The following is a 21,897-nucleotide window of genomic DNA, read 5'->3' on the forward strand; positions in this document are numbered from 1 at the left end:
AACTATGGGATTATGAAGAAAATAAAATAGTTGTTGCTACTGATGTTACATTTGATGAAACAGACATACACTACAGGAAGAATGAAAATGACAGTGAAAATATAAATGAACATAAAATAATAATTACCAGTAATGAAGATGAAAATGTTATGGAAGGAAAAACTGAAAAGAAAAACATGATTATAAATAAGAGTAATGAAGAAGAAAATGTTATGAAAATTAATACTAATGAAGAAGTAAATGTTGAAGAAATGAATATGAAAGAACAGGAAGAAAATATTAATGAAGAAAACAATTGTGATGAAGAATCAGAGAGGCCAATAAGACCTAGAGTTACACCAAAACATCTTGACGACTATGAGTTGTATATGGCATATTGCTTAAGTAGTATAGAAAGTCCAAACACATATAAAGAAGCCATTAAAGACAAAGATTGGGAAAATGCAATTAATAAAGAATTTAAGTCTCTACAAGATCTACAAGTATGGACCGAAAGTGACTTACCTGAAGGAAAAAAGGCTATCGAAACCAAATGGGTTTTTCGCACAAAACAGGATGGAACTAAAAAGGCGAGGTTAGTCGCAAAAGGGTTTCAAGCTGATGCAAACACTTCGGAGTTATATTCTCCAGTTGCAAAGATAACAACTATAAGATTAATGCTGTCACAAGCTATGACAAACAATTGGGAAATACGACAGCTTGATATACCATCTGCATTCTTAAATGGAGAGTTGGAATCAACAGCAGAAGTATATATAAAAGTTCCTGAAGGGATGAATATTAAAAATGGAAAAGTACTAAAATTACAAAAAGCCTTATACGGACTTAAAGAAGCACCACGTTGTTGGAATGAAACAATAAACAAATTTTGTGAGTCCATAGAAATGAAGCGATCTAAATATGATGTGTGTTTATATACTGGAAATGGCATATGGCTTGTTATATTTGTAGATGATATTTTAATAATTGGAGACTCAAAGAAAATAGAAACAACTGTACAGAAACTAAAATCCCAATTTAAAGCCAAAGACATGGGTTATGTAAAAAGTTTCCTAGCTATTGACATAGAGAGAAATGAAAACACATTAACATTATCACAAGAAAAGTTTATTGACAAATTGTTACAAAATTTTCATATGGCTGATTGTAATGCAGTTTCTACACCAATGACAAGTAACTTCCAACCTGAAACAGAAAACAAGATTATTAATACAGTACCATAAAGAGAATTAATTGGAGGACTTACTTACCTGTCAATGATGACACGGCCCGATATAATCTATGCCACAAGTTATCTCAGTAGATACTTGGATAAACACACTGAAGAACTGTGGAGAGCAGCAAAGAGAGTGCTCAAATACTTAAAAGGCACCAAGGATCTTAAACTGACTTATACCAGAAATGATGTCAATAATATTTCAGCTTTTTCAGATGCAGATTGGGCAGGAGACAAGTCCGATCGAAAGAGCACGAGTGGCATGGCAGTGTTCCATGGGAACAACCTCATCTCGTGGGCATCCAAGAAGCAACCTGCTGTCGCCTTGTCAACTGCCGAGGCGGAGTATGTCGCCGCAGCACTATGCGCTGCTGAGCTCCTGTACATCCGAGGACTCGCCAGTGAATTCAATGAATGCAGTGTTGTGTTGTTTGTGGACAATAGTAGTGCAATTAAAATGATATCGAACTATGAAAACACTAAACGATCGAAACACATTGACATTAAAGTGCATTTTATAAAAGACATCGTAAATAAGAAGTTATTACAAGTGAAATATGTGTCGACAGATGAAAATATCGCGGACATCATGACAAAACCCTTGTGTCGTGAAAAGTTTCAGAAGTTTAGGGAAAATTTGATCAAGTAAGAGGTTTTATTTTTTTAATTTAGGTTATTTTTTGTTTGACAGTTGACAATCACTGACATTTCAACACATGACATTTGACGTTTGTAGTATGACCAGTAATAAAAATGTGTCAATTTCAAGTCCGAATTGTAGATTGAATAAAAATTTGTACTTTAGTTTAAAACTTGCTTAAACGGAAACTTGAAATTGCAGGCGGGTATAAGATATAGTGTAAAATAGGCTTAACTATAATATCCTACATGTTGCTGATATATGTAAATTAATATTATCACTTTATACTTACACTTAAAAGAAAAATGTTAATGTTATTTAATTAAGTTGCCAAAGCTGACAAGTGTGAAATAAAACTTAATTATTATTTAACTTTTAATAAATTGTCATAAAAATTGATTTTTGATGTTACTAACTTCTAAGATTTGTAAAAGGATTTTTATCTAGATTTCTTTTTTAAATGTTTATGTTAAAATAACTAATAACATAACTAATGTTGTGTATTAAAGTGTAAAAGTTTTGTTTTTAAATGAGGATTCTAATACTTTATTTGATAAGTTGATTTGTATTATTTAGCGATTTAAACTTAACAATACTTGTATTTTATAAGGTCTAAATCGAGGGGTCGTGAAGAAAGTTGAGAAATAATAATATTTTATGTTGGGATCATTGATTTTTATACTGTGTAAATTGTAAATGACAGCTAGAAGACTCGATGACATTTGTATGGATATTCTTTCTTCTCTATGGCAACCTGACCTGTGCAAGACGTAATAAAATAAGTTAACTAAATACTCTTTCATTTAAACTAATTCTAACATTAATAACGTTATTTAACGGTATCAAACAGAAAATAACTAGTTAAAAAAAAGTTCTTCGAGCATATAGGTATAAAGGGACACTGCATTGATTTACTTCTGTAAGTATGTTAACAAACTGTATTCTAATGTTAATGTGTAAAAATAAACGAATTCAAAACATTAAATCATATTAAAATCGCTAATGAACTCAGTACATCAGTAGACTTGATATTGGCTGATGATAATCTTCTTTTGTCGGGTAGGTAGTTGTTTTGAGCCACAACCGTTTGGTGTGAAACATTAAAGCTATGGCGCCAATAATACATTTCTTTTCATACAATCGTAACTTAATCTAGTCACAACTTGGTTTAGAGGACATTATATCTTGCCATAGAGGAATTAGATTCTCTAAGTATCTTGCCGACCTTACATCGTTTAATAGGCATACCTACCCTAGAATCGAACTTATAACTGAGCCACAGGATCCAACCCTTTGGTTATCTGATGTTGATTATGCAGTAATAATCATGCTGGATGAATGGAATACTATTATTACTTTTTTTAGCAACTTACGAGTACCATTTTAGTTTCAATTTAGAGTAGGTTTGGTCCTCTTTCCGAGTTGACTGGCTGAGATCGCTTCCTAGCTATAAGACTGTGACTTCTCAACTTTCGTATTTTGTAGAATTATGCCCGCTTTCACCATCAATCCCTAATTTTTAAATGACCCCTATGGTAACACAACAGGAATTTTGTTTTCATAGGGTCACTTAAAAATTAGGGATTGGTGGTGAAAACGGGCATTAGAACCTTTATGTGGGGAGGGATTAGGGAAGATAAAAGATAAATATTTAATTTAAGTTTAGGTCTATTTTCTGATAACGGAGGAGTGTTTATACTTAATTTGACAACGCTTTTGTTAAAATGATGGCTTCTTTGGACATCATCTTCTGTAAAACAGCAAGACTTGATACTCTACACTGATTGAACCCAGAAACAAGCTTCTATAAGAGTTTGTTTAGCGCATCGCGATCGCGAATTCTTATTCGAATTTAGTCTCATTTCATTCGAAGAGCAACGGACCTCCATTCCCACCCATTTAACCAATTGAAGACACTTAAGTAGCTGTCTGTGTGCCATGCTATATACCTATATGAATATACGAAGACATTACATCAAAACAGTGCTTGGATTTGCATAATAAATTATTTTTCCAAATTAATTTGTCAATACTCATTAATCAGTACCTTTCCTTATCACATTGTTGATACAAACAATAGCGTTAATTTGTTCGTCACACACAGGAACCGTAGAATAAACATAATAATGAACAGTCGAACCACCAATCGGGGCGTTTAGATATGACCGTCTATTATAAGTATTAGTCGTATCTGGCCCAAATGAGCGTATCGAGTCGTTATTGTCTCGGAGTCGCTAGCGGTGAGCAGATACGGGGTGCTCCGTGGAAGGACGTGATAAAAGATTACGGTCGCATCAGTCTCAGTTGATCCTCCAGTGGGGAAGGAGCCATCTCGCCACGAATCAGTGGGCGACCAGCTAATTGGATCAACGAATGCCTTCCGTCGCTGATTGCAGCGAGTGAATCTCCCGCGTGCACGGACCCGATGATCGGGGGAATCGATTGTGTTCTGTGATTGTGATGTGGACCCACCTTGACTTGTGATCAACATCGCTTCAGCGATGCTATAGTGTATAGTTTTCTTCAGATTCACCATGTATAGGTCAGTATCGCTACTACTTGCTTGAACTAAATGAAGAATTTAGGGTAAGCATTAGCAACAAAGACTATTTACCTAATAACTAACATCATTTGGATTACTTTTGTTAAATATAGCCAATTAACTAACTAGGTAACTAATTATTTACACATTTTCGAGAAAGTAAAACACCCTAAATTAAATGGCTAAGGCTAAATTACATAAGTAGGTAAATACAGATACCTACCACTTACATTAAAATCCCTAACTGCCTACATGTAAATAACATGACACTAAAGTACTTAATTCGAAACAATCCCCCTTACTAATAAAACTTACACGCTTAGTATGGAAATGTCATTTTAAAACAGTGATCAACAACTGTGTAAATGTTTATTAGTAAGGGGGAATATTTCTAGGGATAATTGTGTTTAATTAATTATCGTAAGAAAAATAGTTAATTACCCTATTTCTTATCAATAAAATAATACTTAACTACTTTTAGTAGGTAACCTCCTACACGTAGAGACCACAAAATTTGTGTAGAGACAAATTAGTAGGTATTAATTAATGGGTATTTGATGGTTTTTTTCTACGTTCGTGAATTGTTGCATTATAAAGTTAAACGTTCATAATTATGACCATCAAATATTTTCAAACGTATTGATAATTATTGAAATTATTACCTCTCGTTTATGAGGACCAAATTGGTGTCGTCAATAACACTAGTTTTCAATGAGGGCTATCGTTTTTATACTTAACAGTTGGCACCCCTGGCGATTGACAGGACCTTACTCTACAGTGGCGCCATCTTGATGAGTGCAAATGCGATAGTCCTCCTCCTTACCACTTTAGCACCCACCAGTTGGTGCCACTGTCTTCGCTACTAGCAAGTGACAGGACCTTACTCTACAGTGGCGCAAACTGGTGAGCGCTAAAACGATGGCCCTCATTGAAGAATAGCCTCTTACTTATTATGAGTTGTTTCTCGGGCAAATACTCCACTACTAAAGATAGAGATGTAATTACAGATAGGTTAATATCCTCGACTTCCATAGTCGACTGCCTCGGGTTCCTAAACATAGAAAAACGATTCATTTTACAGATAGACATTTAAAATCATATTATTTTAAACTGGTCGACAAAGACCAGAAAACGAATGACTTAGGATTAGCGAACTTAGTAGAACCTAGGTCTAAATTGGTAACGTGATAATCCCAGATTTAATAACGCCGCTGAAATATAGCTTGATGAAATAGGAACAATGAAATCATATCACCTACATTTAGGTCAACTACAAAAAAATCTGACTAAAAATAATGTAGAGTCAAATATTGCGGTAGATACTCTACCCTGTGTCTGCTACTCAAAACCGTTTTTATTCGATTAGGCTTACTGGGATTTAACTGTCCTTAAAACAGAATTCGATACAAGGCTAATTTAAATATTTTCGACAAAGTATACTTATTAATTTAGTTATACTCGTATGTACCCAATTATTCGATATCTAACGAATGTCACATAGCAATTAACGTTTGTTTGCCTCTTAATTACTTTCTCTAAGAAAGGGATATTATAAACAATAGAAGTGTATTCATTTGATAAGAACGATGTCACTATTAGGGAATAATGAGAAGAATAAACAATATACAATATCATTTGTTTATCATACAAATTATCCTGTATTATCAAAGGAGATCTCCAAGATTCTAATTTTATCGCTAATTAAAGTGGCATTATTAGGAAGGGAGATCAAGGGATGTGCCTAATTGATAGAAAGTATTTTCATGATTTCGTTCGAAGATGGGTGGTTAATTAAAGAAAAAGAAAGAACTTCTACTCCGGTCAAAGATGTGAGCGACGATCTCGAATGACTATAAGGTCGAACATCCACCCTCGGCCTGATCATCACTCACCATCAGGTGAGATACAGGTCAAGAGCTTCCTCGTTGTGAATAAAAGAAACATACAAAATATAACTTTTCCAATTAGGTACCTACGATCCAGTGAAGACTGGCTTTGCTTTGACTGAAATCAAAATAATCATACGAGTATGTGCCACAACACAACAACAATTACCAAGGCATAATAAAAAACATGTAGAAAAAGGGATAACCCGAGTGATAGGTATTCTAAACATCAATTTTCATGAGTCAATAAATAATATTACCAATCACGATATTATTAGAAAATTCGTCCACTTTTGTGACGTAGCTAAAAGAATTCCGGTAAGAAAGCCGATTATAATGATAAATAATAATGCAATTAACACTAATGATTGTAATTTTGTTTAGTAGGTAAGTAATAAACATCCTTATGTTCCAATCAGTTCGTCTATCGTAAGGTTTGTTGACTGAATGAGAAGACGTGGTTTTAAAGTGTCTGTAAATACCAACTATGTTAACTTTTGTCCGTTCAAAAATGACCTAACTTATAGAGTGATCTCTTGTGGTAAGCTAAAATACTTGTATTACGATTAGCCTAGGTTCATCACCACAATAGTCGAGCGGTGGCAGGAATCGAACCCGCGTTCCTCGGATCATGAGCCAGTCCGACACCTAAACCATTCGGCTAAAATTTTGTCGCTTCAAAATATCCCTTCTATCTTACTGTTCCAAAGATGAACTATCGAGACGAATGGATGTTGTAAAGCGAAGATTTGTCTGGAATCTGGTTCTTAACCAGGATCTAAAACATCTTCATCATGTTGATTTGCTAATTTTGTCTTATGTTTAATCTTTTTTGTAGAAAATTGACATACCTACAAAAATACCCAGTAATATAATGAACTGTATCATTTGTTTAGTTCTGCATCTGTTGGGGCGTGGACGGATCATAAAGATCAATCAGACAATTGGGGCCGCCACGCACGCTGCGTAGGAGTGTCCCTCACAATGCGTGCGGCTTCCGTTGAACCCGTTGTCTGTTCTCCAATATGAACAGAAGGAATTTTTCAGATAGTTACAGAATGGCAACATTACAAATGAATAGTATAGGTACCTACTTGGAACGGCAAATGTAGGCACTGCTCTACCTACATAACGCAAATGATCGCAGGAATACATATTTTGTAAACGGTAAACGTACTGAAAAATCAAATAAAACACTAAAATGAAAAATAACAATCGTTATTCGTTTACTGTTTATATTTTTTAATAAGTTAATAAATAAAAGTACAGAAGACGCGCGCGCGGCATTCTATCGACTCTACATAGGCGGATGGATAGATATTATCTTAAATGTGTGCTTTTCCAGTTTCAGTGCGACTAAAGGAACTTGTAGGATTATCTTTTACACGCTTAGTCGTCGTTTCAGCCGAAAGACGTCCACTGCTGGACAAAGGCCTCCCCCAAGGATTTCCACAAAGACCGGTCCTGCGCCGCTTGCATCCACACGCTTAGTACCCCAAGTATAATCGAAACTGCTAAATCAGGTCCGTAAACTGTTTTAATTCAGATTTTTTTCCTTTATTCACAATAAGTTTTCTTAAAATATGACAAACTTTACAAACAAATAATTGTGAAACCAGCTGCAGCACCGTTGACCATGATATGTGCTCAGCTTGATGATTGTACGATATAATAACAAATAAAACCCAGTTTATCATATCTTATATTCACGTGTCGATTTCAGTGATTTCCTTCCTCCAACATCATACTTTCAGCGTATTGTCATGATTTCATTGCTGCCCGATATGAAATGAAAAAACATTCTTTAAGTTAAGTTACTTACGCACTATCAGATGATACATTTCGAATATGACTCACTCGCTCGAGAAGTGTAGGTATTCTGCGAAGAACCCGAGTGAAGTAAGTCAACAATTAACGGGAATTAATTTGACCTTAGCAATTAAGACAGTTGATAGTCGGACCCTTGAGAAGACAAAGTGACCACATCGAGTTCAAGATATTTTTAAAGTAATAACAATGTAACATGTTTGATCATACTCTGAAGATGCGCAAAATTTTCGCGGAAAAACTCGTAACACCGAAGTTGCATCATCATTGAACACCGTCGTAATATATTTCAGTCTCTCGCTTTAAATTTAAAATGAAAATGAGGAATAGATCTAAAATGCAGTAACCTGTATTAAATAAGTAATTAATACCTACTTACACCAATAAGAAATGATTACGTAAGTTATATGCAGCTCTATGATTTTTATTAAATGTGACGTAGAACGCGTAATTCTGGCAGCTGATAAAAAGAAAATAAAAGTTTTAACAAAAGAACTTATGGGCCAGACCAGACAGTTTGCAGTTATGGTTATGATTTCAGTAGAAGGTCCTACCACAGGTCCTACTTTGATTAGAATTATAACGGTGTAAAATTTATCTCAAAACGATGCGCACTTGATACAATACCATAATTACATGTTATAATATCTACCTTGAAAATGTTATCTCTTCCTAATCACATCGATATTTTATCTCGATAGCTATCGCAGGGCAATCGAACAATCGGAATAACAGCCGTATGATATTGTTAAAGGCTACAAGTATTTGCTTATGTAAAGAAATGTAATATTTATATTAACATTTTTATGTGGGCCATGGTCGTATTGGGATATGCTTATCAGTTAAGGTGTGCAGTTGTTAAATATTCACCTTGAAGTATTTCAAGTATATTTAACTCATTTTAATCTGAGTAAACACCCATTCACGCTATTATCTCAAGATATACCTAAGTATTTTTGCCACGCCACACATCAATTTTCTAGAAAATCGTAAATACGGTTACCTGTTAGCCCAAATAAGCCGTAGCATGCTCGTAGCAGTCGCGTAGTCGTAGCGCAGTTTATAAACGAATATTTTCAGGCCACCATCAATATTCAAAATTATGTACCTACCTATTTTGAATATTGATGGTGGCCTGAAAATGTTTATTATTGAAAATATTGCTATTTTACCCACAAATAACTTCTGCTCTACTTTTACCCCCTTATTAATAAAAAGTTACACCTAGGATGAACACTGGATTCAAATGACTTTTCCATACTAAATGACAACTTAAGCCAGAGTTCAACTAGGGTGTAACTTTTATTATTAAGGGGGTTAGAGCACTACTTACCTACCTATACTCGTAACCCTTAGTAGGAATTGGGTCTTAGCGATAGTCATGATTTCTTACTAGTTATCACCCTACAGAGTGAATGCGATCAAATACATTATCAACATTTTCAGTAAAGCGCACTAGGATATCAAATTAACTGCATCACATTCAAGCTGATGTCATGTGAGAGAGACAGTTGTCAGTACGCGAGGACGGCCCATTATACTGCACCACACTATTATTGCATTACTTTAAACCCTCTAATTTGATATTAATTTTGCGTCCATTATTTTCATTATCTCTGCTGACACAAGAATAACTAAGCTGTTTTACAATGTCACTCACTATATGACCACAATATGACGCAGGAAAATTATAGGTGCGGTGTTGACAGAGCGTAGAAGGTAATAATGTTTTTCTGGGAACATTTCCGCAAATTCGTCATCTACCTACCTACATTCTTTCATCTAAGTTCAAGCCTATAATTTGTTGGAATTCATAATGAACACTCAGACGTATAGACGACAGACGAAAAAATATAAATTTTCCTAGTTAGTACAAGTCAAAAGATAAGTAACTACCTACATTTTGTTCCACAATAGTTTTTCAAGTTACCTGCCTACTCGACAGAACATGCGGACTGCACATAAGTAAAGCTATACATTGTCATTACAAAATGACTTTTATTACAGCAATAAAAATGCCGTAGTGCTTAGTGCTTATCTTAATGTCCTGTCGTCCGTTGAACAAATCAAGAAAGACAAAACAACTACCTACACTATCAGATTAGCTCTAGGTACTCTACTATTAACACCTTTACTCTTTCCGAGCTACATAACACCTGAAGTGCCCCCTAATAAAACCTAAGTATACATGCAGGGTGTCCCAAAATTTGCACGTCACACTGACACCAGAGGTAAATGATCTTAAGAGGCATGTAACAAGTACATTAAGTCCATTTTTTTAAATAACTAATATGAATCTTATTTCAAAACTCATCAAACTTTTCTATGAAAATAAAATTGGTCATATTTTAAAACTTATGAAACCTTTTTATGGACATATTAAGCTTGTTCGATGCGTCTTAGACTCAGCTACCTCCAGTGTCAGTGTAACGTGCTAATTTTGGGACACCCTGTATGTAGTGCAAATCTACACTATTGCTATCCAGCAGGGCAAAGACCCTGATATTGGAAGCGTCTTGTATCACGAAGCTTCATTGCCTCATAAAGCTTTTGAAATTGTAGAGTCGCCACAATATTACAACATCGTGTTAATTTGATGGCTACATTAAATTAGTTTTTGAAGAAAAGAAGTGATATTTTATAGAACCGAATAAGCTAATTAGGCTAGGCCAGTCGTTTTCAAAATATCACAATATTTTACTCGTAAGTAGGTAGAAAGCATTCATCATCCTTCAACCTAGATAGAAAACACTGAAGCGGGTGATTACCTCCTTTCGTAACAGTACAAGTGGATATTGTCTTCAAGCTGTTCATACACTCACACGTTGCTAGTTCATAACAACAGCTGAATAAAATATTTCCATATTCCTATTTTGTAAGCAATAAGGATCAAAGTCATCTTTTAGTTGATTCATTGGCTGTATCTATTCTTTCTTTATCATGAAGGTACGAGTGGAACAATAATTTTCGTAACACCGAAACTGAAACACGGTCATATCACTTACGCATGCGACATTGTTGATGTCAACGTGCGATATCGTAGATAATGAGAAGTAGATTATTCAGTATTTCACTATTCAACGGGTTTATTTTCAGCAGATTACGCAAATTGTTCTAAATAAGAAAGAATAGGATTTAATTGCGGTCAAATATACGACAGTGATATCTCTATTATTTTCCATGTCTGTGACTAATTTTCACCTTTACCACGATAACGGAACATCCATAAATTACACGGTTAAGTGAATGTGCAAGAAGTACGTATTTCCAGTATTTAATATACACTCAACATTAAATAAACCGCACCTTACGCGACGCGAACTTTTAAGATTTTCTTCTGACACAATCATGGTACCCCAACAATATTGGTGTTATTTGAAAGCCCAATAAATATCCTTAAAGAAAAATACATTTCATTTCTAAATAAATGATTAACATTTACCATAAATGTGACTTGAAAATAGACCTCACTTTGGGCTCACCTCTGGGATCAATTAGACTAATTTTTATGGTTATAAAACCAAATAAAGATCTCACGTGTCCTCTTTAACAGATGGATAGCGATTAATCTCAACTTAACAGTTTTATAGTCATAAAAAATGGCTATAGCGTAACTACCTATTTTTTGAAGAAGTGACTCTGGATCCTTGTAAAGACACATTTTTGGGGTAAAAACCTTTCCTTTAATGAAATGAAGTTTAGAACTAGGCTTTCAAATGGTACCAACGTTGGTGGGAAGTGGGGATGCATACGTTTGATAAGTGCTTGTCGCGGGAGGTGCGATTTATTTGATGCCGAGTGTAGGTAAAACATTGTAGATAATCATAAAAATAACAATAAGCTCTAAATCTTATTTTTGATGTCACGGGGCTAGGAAAACAGATATAAAGAATTGGGAACGATTTAAATGACAATGCAGAATGCTCGTAAGTAAATGTATAGTACAATAGTCTCTTCAGAGCTGCCTATAGATAACCCCATCCAAGAAAAAAGTTATCAGATCGACCTTTGACCTAAGAACGTCTGCGATCGCTGTTATGTACCGGCTATGAACGCATGCATTCACGGGACCAACCACATGATGTTTATTACAAGTAATGAACATAAATACAACACACATCTATTTAAATACATGATATGTGCAATTTATTTTATCCGCAAAACAGCAAAAGGAACATATAGAAGTAACTGTATTTACCAAGATAATTAATATGTAACGTCAGACACGCAAACCGAGCGGGTATCTAGGTACGTAGCTACTAAATTAAAAATGTAAACAAAATTAAATCCACATTTTTAACTACTTATTGTCGCCGTTTATTTTACTTTTTTGTAGCTTTTACGAGTAATATGAAATTTTTAGTTCGACGGTGTGTCGTTTTTGAAGTCTCTATCATTTAAATCCGAATATGTTTGATACGAACGTTCTGGGTAGGTACTTACATCACAAATATTACTTTGATCTGACTGGTTCATCCAGTGTCTAAGTAGCTCACATGGAAGAGCAGTCGCCCCGCAAGCGATAGGTCGTGGGTTCGATTCCCGCCTTAGGCAGTTAGAAGAAATTTTAACTTAGTACTTTTATATGTATATTTTTTTGGTTTCTATTACAGAATTAGGGGATCCCTGGCCCTGGCCATCGTCTGCTTTTCATGCGCAGTGGCCGAGGGCATGACGCAACTGGACGGTCTGACGGACCAAAACAAACCCAAGAGGTGTAGCCACGAGCGCGTGTATGACATGTCCGGGGCCTACTGCGTCGGGCTTCGACTTCAGCATATACCCAGCCTAAAGAGTGGGATAGAGGTTTGTGAAAGCTTGTTATAGACTGAAATGACCGAAATGTAGAGCAAGTGGTGAATATCACCATAACGCAGTTTTACTAACACCAATGTAACTGTCTTTAAGTTGTTAGTTAAATAAATTAAAAAAATAATAATAATAATATTCGCGGGAATTAAATTATTAAAGGTTTGAGAAAAACTATTTGTTTAAAATGTAGAGCAAATGATAAAATGTAAAAGAATAACTTACCATTGAGCAATTTCGTCAACAGCAGCATCTTGTTTGTTATCTGAAACAGAATTAAAGTAATTAATTTTGAAAATTAATTTGCCTTTAAATTCTTTGCCTAATTAGCTAGTTGATTGCCATCTTTTCTGGATAACGTTAATTAGGTACCTTTTTCACCGCATGGACTGCAAACCACCACAAATGATATCATTATGATGACCTCCATCATGAAATTTCATTAACTACTCTTAATGGCATTTAATCAGGGGTTATTTTCATACCAGTTAAACAAATTATACACTTACTTGATAACGGACGTTACACGAATAGGTAATAGCATTATTAACGAAGTACGCAAGTGTAAGCAATGTGAAATTTAAGTTTCAGTAAATTTTCTGTGACATTTTATCTCTAAGCGATCTCTATGATTAGTCACAGTTCTGATAAGTATGACATTGTTTTGACCACCGTTCGAAGTCCTCATTATGCAAATCCTCCTACGTTCAAATAATTAAGGCTCGTTTTCTTTCAGATTCTCGACTTCAGCGAAAACCGTCTGCAAGAGCTGAAAGCGGACACCTTCTCTAGTTACACAAGCATAAAGTTCCTGTACTTAGCCGAGAATCAAATGTACAACATAGACAAAGACGCATTCGCGCCACTGTCTTATCTACAAACTCTAGATCTCTCCAATAACGTCATCCTAAACCTTCCGGAGTCGATATTTCAGCTACCTTCACTTCGGAAATTGTACCTAAAGGACAATCCTTTGTTGCATTTAAGTTTTACAAATCTCCAGCTTCATATGCCAATAAAAGCGCCTTTAGAACTCCTAGACATATCAAACTGTAAAATAGACAAACTTCCTTACTGGGGGACTCTTCCTCACTTGACACATTACAATATCTCGTACAACCTCCTGACTGCGCTTGAGGCGAAGCATTTTGCATCAATGTGCAAACTTGAAAAGGTGGATTTGACCAAGTCCCTTGACAAAATAAAGCTATGCGATTTAAAGCCGACGATAAATTGGCTCCAAGATAAAAATGTGTATTTCCAGCTGGATGATTATTCAAAGTTGAACACAAAAGGTAATAAATATTATGTATTTGACATAGTTATTTTATTTTAAGAGGCGGGTTCGTGTCTGACAATCTGTTCGTGAAAAATGGAGCTATGAAAGATAGAGTAACAAAGTTTTGTATTTTTTAATTTCAGAGTTTGAAAAATGCGATGATATGCCGCAGAACTTCGTCGCACTCAACATAACACATCACGTGTGCAAAACGGCATACCTAGAGGTTAGTACCTTCACCAATTTAATAAGTAGTGATATCTTTTTAAATTCCACGAAGTTTCAGGTTCCAAGGTTAACCCTATAATCAATCCTAATAAACATGCTTCGACGATGTAAAATTTATCATCCAGTTAATAAGTAGGCGTGTTTACATGATGATTGAATACATAATTCGGTATAATCGGATTTTACATTGATCGATCGCTACTAAACTGTTGTATCACTGAAATCCTATGGTGAAACATTTGTAATCCGCATTCATTCCATAGATAGATCTCTTCGATAAATAGGTAGGTCGTTATACTTATTCATATAAAAACACTAGCGGCCGCCCGTGACTTCGTACGCGTAGATCACGTTTTACCCGTGTCGTGACCCTTTGCAAAATCCCGTCTTAGTGAGCACCTACTCGTAAGTTATGGAAGGAACCCCCATGCAAAATTTGAGACCCCTAGCACTTGTAGTTTCTGAGATTTAGTGATGAGTGAGTCATTCAATCAGTGACCTTTCGCTTTTATAGATAGGTATAGATTTCATTAAGAAAATAACCTTGTTGAGATTACTGTAATGCAATAACGTTTCCTTCCAGTTTCAGAGCATCAAAACCTCCAGAAGGACTTGGCTGACTGTGACCGGTGGCCTCGCCGGGTTCCTGGTGGGTTTCATGTTGCTGCTATACCTGATGCACCGACACAATGTAGCGCAGACCAAGACGAAGGCAGAAAAGTTGAAGAAGGCGACGCCTGCGCACGACCGCGACAAACAGGCCACAGTGCCGATCCTTGTTAACGATTCGAATGACGTTTCACGACTTTGACAGGCTAATTTTAGAGTTCAAAATACGACCTAGGTATTAGCTATCGTTTCGATGCTTTGGCATATAGTGACGATTGTATTCGTATAGTCAACACGTGCTTTTTTTTCTTTTTGCTAAGAGCAATTTAACCGTTATTTGCGTTCACCAACGTAAGACAAATAAGAGATTAAAGAGCTTGGTAAAATGATGTTAATAATAAATGGTGTCTATCAGTCAGATTACTCAGATTTTATAGTTTAGTAAGTAATATTAATGCAGATCTGATTTTTGCGAAGAACGCAAATATAAACCATAAATCAATCATATCTTTATGTATCGCATTAATTTGGCAAAGAAAACAAATGAATTATGAATAACACGAAATATGTATTTATCGCCAGCTGCTAACATTCAGTACAATAAACATCTTCAGATGACAATAACATAATATCGTGACAAACATTGAAGATACTTTATTTATATTATGTGTAGTTTATCCGGCTTATTGTATTTGAAAACTATAAGTGAAATGGAAAGATTTACTGAAGACGACTTCATTAGTATACATAGTAAAGACGGTAGTAAGAGGCTTTAAAAAGGCTGATTAGGTTACTAATGAATATCTGTTATTATTGTACTAATAATTTTAACTGGCAAAAAACTAATTGTAGAATGGACCAAATATTTCATGTACTATTTTACATTGTAGTTCTTTCTATTTACGTTGTAAACGTGTAAGTCAGTAACATGCACAAAGAATGCTGGTATTTTATAATAAATAGTGTTATGTAAGTTAACTTTGTTGTATATGTTATTGAATGTTACGAGAGTTAAAATTCACTGTGATAGATCAAATAAATGTTTTTATACTAAAAATAAAATTGCTTTAATTGCGTACTAACGGAATAATTTTAGAATAAAATGTATCTTGGAAGTGTCGGTACGTACTATTTCAGACATCGTGACAGTATTTGCAGAATACATATTAGAAAAATAGAAGATATTAACGGCCCCGTAGCTTTACCCTGCCACTAATCTAAACTGTCCATCTTAATAATCTGCGTAGTAATTTTGATATGTATGTAAGTATACAACACATTTATTTATCAACGACTGAGCTGTAGAAACTGTTACTTCGTTCCGAAAATAGTTACTTGTCCTACCAGGCCCCACTCAGTGCATATTATTGGCGCCAAATATGTGACAAAGTATATTTGTATAAAGATAAAAAGATAGTTCCCTCTTTTGAAAAATGAATTATATTTAAATGAAATTAAACAAACTGAACTAAATGATCACAAGCTAAAAATATGAAGCACAAAATGCTATGCTGATTTTTCATAATGATAAAAGATCTCCAACTCATTATTGAATGTAAATAAAACGAATCAATAAACAAGAACAGTGATCCCTCAGTTGGCATGTCCAATTTGTCCTCTTCTACCGCGTCTTAGGACGTGTATCGAATGCCAGCCTTAGGGTGATTCCGTCGAATGGTGTCCAATTTTCGATTAATAGAAATGTCGTTTCAGGTGTCTTTTTTCTCACTGTCACTGACTGATTTTGTCGTGGGATCCTTTTCTTTTGCCAAACGTTGTTTGCTGAATTTACCCATTCCCGGTTGATAGATGACGAGGCTTGGGCGATCCTGGAAAAAAAAAGCAAAAAATTAACAAAAATCCATAAGTTACAGATACATTGCACAATTTGTTCAATTATTAGCCACTTACTTTGTTTCTAATCCTCCTTTCTGTACGACGCTCTGAGCTCTCACTCTTTTCTTTTTCTTCAGACCCTTCTCTATCTGTGGACTTACTTCTATCATCAAAACTTTTCTGCCTCTCATACCCAGATTCTTCTTTATCTTGGGACTCACTTGAGTCTACACTATTTCTGTGAACTCTGGTCACTTCAAATTCTCTTTCGGTTACATTGTCATTAGAATCTTTTGTATCTTTATGTACTTTAGAATCAGAATCCTCTATTCTTGCTTTTTTATCCATACCTTCAATAAGTTTAGTCAAATCATCAGTTTTCACTTGTGGCAGTTGTGTAAATGGTTTAATATCATCATGGTTAATTTTGCTTTTGCCCTCTGAAGACATCATTTTGTTGATAACTGCTTGTTTATCAGACTTTCCACTCTCTATCTGTTTGACCCTTTCTTTCCTGGTGTCACTGTACTTCTTGCTCTTAAGTTCGCGAGGCGATTCCTTAAATTTGTCACGCTTATCTTTTTTGTAGCCTTTATCAGAATCTTCCCCTTCTTCATCCTTGTTAGACATTTCTCTCTTGTCATTGTCAAGTTTCTTTTTCTTGTCCACACTAGATCCTACCTTTCTTTGTTCCCTGTATGTCTTGGACTCAAACACTGTCCCATCTTTAGTTTCATTCTTTAGAGACTCCTCTTTAGGTTCAGACGTTGATTTGTCTCTGTCCCACTCCCTTGGCTTAATTTTCTTTACTTCATTTTCAGTAGATTCTTCCTCCTGAAATAACAATAATATTTTTTTGTAAAACGAAATCAACCTTTCTACTTCATAGTCTAATATACTATACTTCTATCAACAAAATGTATCTATTCTCATAGTTTATTAACTAAACAATGAAAGAAGTGATGGTTTCAATTAACTATGCATTTGTGACATGACAATAATAATGAACTATAGATCAATACTGCTAATCTCAATCAGAAATATGTGGAGCCATGAAAAACGAATCTGGTAAACCTTGAGGCCAGTATCACCGCCACTTTTCTGACTACCTTCTGGTATGTCTTTTTTCACGCAATGTTTACCAGATGTCAGAGTAAAAGTATTATGGGTTTTCATAGACAATGCTGGGAAATGACTGTCCCAATCAGAGTCCGTGCTAATGAATTCGTCTGAACCATGAGTACTTTTTAACTCTGGCTTCACAGATCTCACTTTGCTTTTATGGTAAACTCTTTGCTCTCCAAACCAAAAATTCTTGTGCTTGGATTCATAGTGATCACAACTATCGGCGATAGCTTCATCTTCTGATATGTCACCAGGTCTCTAAAGGAGACAGTAATATTACGTAAAAAAATATGCAAGACATTACTAAGCTAATAAAAATAATATTAACTGTTACAGAATGGTGCTCTTAAGAGCCAAGAGCTGCTAATTAATTTGTATAGTACCAGGACTACCAGGCAGATTTTGACAACCTATATCAGAATGTAAAATTAAATAATCTTGAGATCACTGATACAGTTTCAACTGGATTTAACCATATTTCTGCTATAAGATTGATATAATGTTAATTTGGGACTACTGCCAACCTTGATTGGTCCTTCCTTAGTCTTCCGTTCTATCCTCATCTTCCTTTTGTCATTTTCCCGCCTACGGCGCTCATCGCGGCCACGCTTGTCCTGTTTACGGGCAGCCAGGTATTCTAGAAGCGGTGTTGATTGGACTTTCTTATCATTTCCTGTAAGAATGCATTAAAAATACTGAGGCATCAAAACTACAACTCAAGTCCTAACAATACTACATAATTTAAGTTTTAGAATGTTAATTTTAACAGCAAACACATAGCACAAGAACGAGTTAACTGTTTTTATAAAAGGATGCTTTTAAAATCAAGTTATGTAAATAGTCAAGTTTTTTCTTTAGTCTTAAAAATATTCTTTTGCATAACAAGTTGAAATGCAATGAGTAAATAACCTTTTCTATAATAACCTACCATCATTGACTGGATATGAGTACTCAAGTTTTGGCTGGTTCTCTGGTTCAGCCTCTTTAGTCAGGTTCTCTATGAATTCTTGGAAAATTGGGTCACTTTCAATGGTGCCACATTTGGGATCTTTTTTCTTCTTCTTTTTGGGAATCCTTTGAAATGGGGCATACTCCACTATACCAACATACTCCACACCTGCAATCATTATCATTCAATTAATTAGGTATTTATTTATTTATTATTACAACACCTAAGCCATTGTAGAAAGTACACAAACACAATACACACGCAAAACAAAGTAATATAGAATGAAAGTAAAAACCATAGCAGGTATTTATTTACATAATCTTACCCTTTTCGTCAAGAAAAATGTAACCATCAAATTTATCCCTGAATAGATAAATATCTTCCATATTCACAAAATTTATATAAGCCCGCGAGTAAACATTGTTTCCGAGTGACGTATCAGGCTTGGCAAAATAGAAGTGGTCGTGCTCGGGTATTGGGGACACCTGCTCCAAGAATCCTTCCTCAGTCATAGTTGGCGGTAAACGCCGTAATATAATCTACAACAAACAATACTCGTCAATACAATCTCAAAAATGTAGAACGGTGGCAAAATAATGCAACAAAAATAATCACTTTGGTCAGTGGCCGTTGGGTCTTCGCTTTCTTGTCTTTGTTCTTGTTGGTAAATGTCTTACTCCCCGAGTCAGACTGCGAATCTTTAGCATCTTGATCCTCTGTCATTTTTCAATTTAAATAAAATGCGATAAATTTCTTGTTCGATTACTCGACATTATCAAAAAACCGTGTGCTATCGTGTGAAATTTGACGGCAGTTAAACGTCAAACAAAGACGTCAGATGAAATCTGTGGAAGAAATGTTGCCATGATAAAAAAATAAAAAAACTTTTTTAAGCCTACATGGCTTGTGCATTTGCTATTTGGCCACGTACAAGATGGAAAATAAATTTTGAGAAACTTGACTTTAAAAGAAAAGGATGGGCAAAATAGAGAATGAATTAAGTAACTAAAGTGAAAGAAAGAAAAATAAAAGCCCTGTTGGCCGATGCAACTACAACTAAACCACCTTCATTTGATTAAGCATTAAAGTACAATACATGATATCTAAGTAAGTATTAAGTATTGATGATGCACGTGGATATAAATCCTTATATTTATCAGCAAGATCTATGAGACAACGCGTAGCCAGGTACGAAGATGACTTGAGACCATAGGTAACAGTGTTTAACTGTATACATTTAATGTGGTCATCTCGTGACTCACGCCAAAGTATGTTTTGCAAAGATCGTTGCTTGGGATCTATTTCAATGCATCTAAACATTTTTGTAATATCGCATATAAAATACAACTTTTCTAATCTGAAAGCTAGTAAAATTTCAAACAAATCACTCTGAACTACAGGACCGTTGAGCAACATGTTATTGAGTGACACCTTCTTTTCAGTTAGCATGGAACCATCAAATACTACACGAAGTTTTGTGGTACAACTATCCAAATTAATGACAGCATGGTGAGGGAGAAAATAAACAGGATCCCTGGACAAGTCATAACTCCTTATATCTACATAAGAACCATGTGACAAATCAACATATTGGTCTATAAACTTTTTGTACTCACAAAAGAGAACTTCATCTCTGTGTAATTTCTTTTCCAGATTCAGAAATCTATTGAGCGCTAAATGAAACGATTGTCCTAATTCAGAGTTAACTTGCTCTAGTGGCACCTTAATGGGCATTGTGACTTGATACTTATGGTTCTCAAGCTTTGTTGTTTCCCTAAAAAGATTTTCATAATAATCATGCTCTGGTAATTGTTCTGGGAAGATCTCCGGTACCTTCTCAGAGTCCCAGAAAGCATTCAGTTGATTACTAATTGAATTGTCGCATTCTCTACAAAATAAAGATATACCCTCGTTTACCTAGATATAAACAGTTAACATTACCTACTTAAAAACAATAAAACCATTTAATCAAAAACAACAATCAAATAAAAAAATCAATGGCTTCATTTAAAAATTAACTAATTAAGATATACAAAGCCGTAAAGCCTGTAAAAAAAAAGTTACATTTTGAGGTTATTCTGTCAAAGTTGATAGTTCCGATTTGGTTGGTATTGAAAAATTACAAAGAATTTGAAGACATTTTTATAGAAATACTAACTTAGAATTTAAATATGCATTGTTTTAAAAGATCTCTGCCAAGTATACACAGTGTAAGAAATATGGTGGCCAGAACTACGTTGCCTCATTACAGAAAACCAACAAATCTAAGAGGGTTTTCTAGCACAAACACTATTGATGAAAATAGTAATGTAGAAAAGACCGATATTGATTCAACCCCAAAAGGAGGATTTGCAAAGGCCTTTGAAAAACAATCCCAACTTAATGAAATCCAAGATAGTGAACAAAATCACACTTTCGCTTCATTACTCAAGAACTCAAAGCTGATCGATGTAAGTTATTTATTTTGTGTACTAGGTGTTGCTGTTAATTAGTAGTTGTTACTGTATATAATTATTATGATCATCTTTTCAGCTGGGCGATCCAGTAGGCAAAACAGTTATTGGGAAAATATTCCATGTTGTTGAAGATGACCTGTACATAGATTTTGGATGGAAATTTCACTGCGTATGCACTCGTCCAGAAAACAGAGGTAACGAATATGTCAGAGGCGCGAGAGTTCGCGTTCTGATCAATGATTTGGAGCTCTCATCGAGATTTCTCGGTTCAAGCACTGACCTCACACTCCTGGAAGCGGATTGCAAGTTATTGGGCATTGTGTCTTCCCCTCTCAGAGCAACAGTCAATGTAAGAAAGTAGTTTTGTTGTAGTTAGATGTAGTTTTAAAGTAATAAAGTTGTTTAATGTTATACTTGTTGATATTTTCCTCTAAGTATTGATGAATGAACAATGTGTAGGATAACTAGGTAGGCGATTTAAAAAACAAACCCAAA

At 35.0% G+C, this 21,897-nt stretch overlaps 3 protein-coding genes and 1 non-coding gene across 4 annotated transcripts; 3 read left to right on the top strand and 1 right to left on the bottom strand.

Moving 5' to 3' along the window:
* The first annotated feature begins 4,052 nt into the window (after nucleotides 1-4,052).
* LOC135072355 (tsukushi-like) lies at nucleotides 4,053-15,548 on the top strand. The gene is made up of 5 exons (XM_063966251.1): nucleotides 4,053-4,398; nucleotides 12,725-12,917; nucleotides 13,657-14,215; nucleotides 14,343-14,425; nucleotides 15,011-15,548. Exons 1-5 carry the CDS (start codon nucleotides 4,391-4,393, stop codon nucleotides 15,236-15,238), a joined length of 1,071 nt encoding a protein of 356 aa, XP_063822321.1. The 5' UTR covers nucleotides 4,053-4,390; the 3' UTR covers nucleotides 15,239-15,548.
* On the top strand, nucleotides 12,593-12,665 carry Trnaa-cgc (transfer RNA alanine (anticodon CGC)). Its single transcript has one exon. It is a non-coding gene; the product is annotated as a tRNA-Ala (tRNA).
* Nucleotides 15,549-16,457: 909 nt separating the features above from the next.
* LOC135072339 (regulator of nonsense transcripts 3B-like) lies at nucleotides 16,458-19,770 on the bottom strand. Its single transcript, XM_063966247.1, has 6 exons — nucleotides 19,562-19,770; nucleotides 19,272-19,485; nucleotides 18,926-19,114; nucleotides 18,522-18,670; nucleotides 16,948-17,706; nucleotides 16,458-16,865 (listed from the first exon to the last, which is right to left on the bottom strand). The coding sequence occupies exons 1-6, from the start codon at nucleotides 19,667-19,669 to the stop codon at nucleotides 16,746-16,748; spliced, it is 1,539 nt and encodes a 512-aa protein (XP_063822317.1). The 5' UTR covers nucleotides 19,670-19,770; the 3' UTR covers nucleotides 16,458-16,745.
* Nucleotides 19,771-21,008: 1,238 nt separating this feature from the next.
* Nucleotides 21,009-21,815, top strand: LOC135072397 (small ribosomal subunit protein bS1m). Its single transcript, XM_063966310.1, has 2 exons — nucleotides 21,009-21,396; nucleotides 21,479-21,815. The coding sequence occupies exons 1-2, from the start codon at nucleotides 21,118-21,120 to the stop codon at nucleotides 21,761-21,763; spliced, it is 564 nt and encodes a 187-aa protein (XP_063822380.1). The 5' UTR covers nucleotides 21,009-21,117; the 3' UTR covers nucleotides 21,764-21,815.
* Nucleotides 21,816-21,897: the final 82 nt, after the last annotated feature.

Source organism: Ostrinia nubilalis, chromosome 1, assembly GCF_963855985.1.
Source record: "Ostrinia nubilalis chromosome 1, ilOstNubi1.1, whole genome shotgun sequence".
In the NCBI taxonomy this organism is placed as follows: domain Eukaryota; kingdom Metazoa; phylum Arthropoda; class Insecta; order Lepidoptera; family Crambidae; genus Ostrinia; species Ostrinia nubilalis.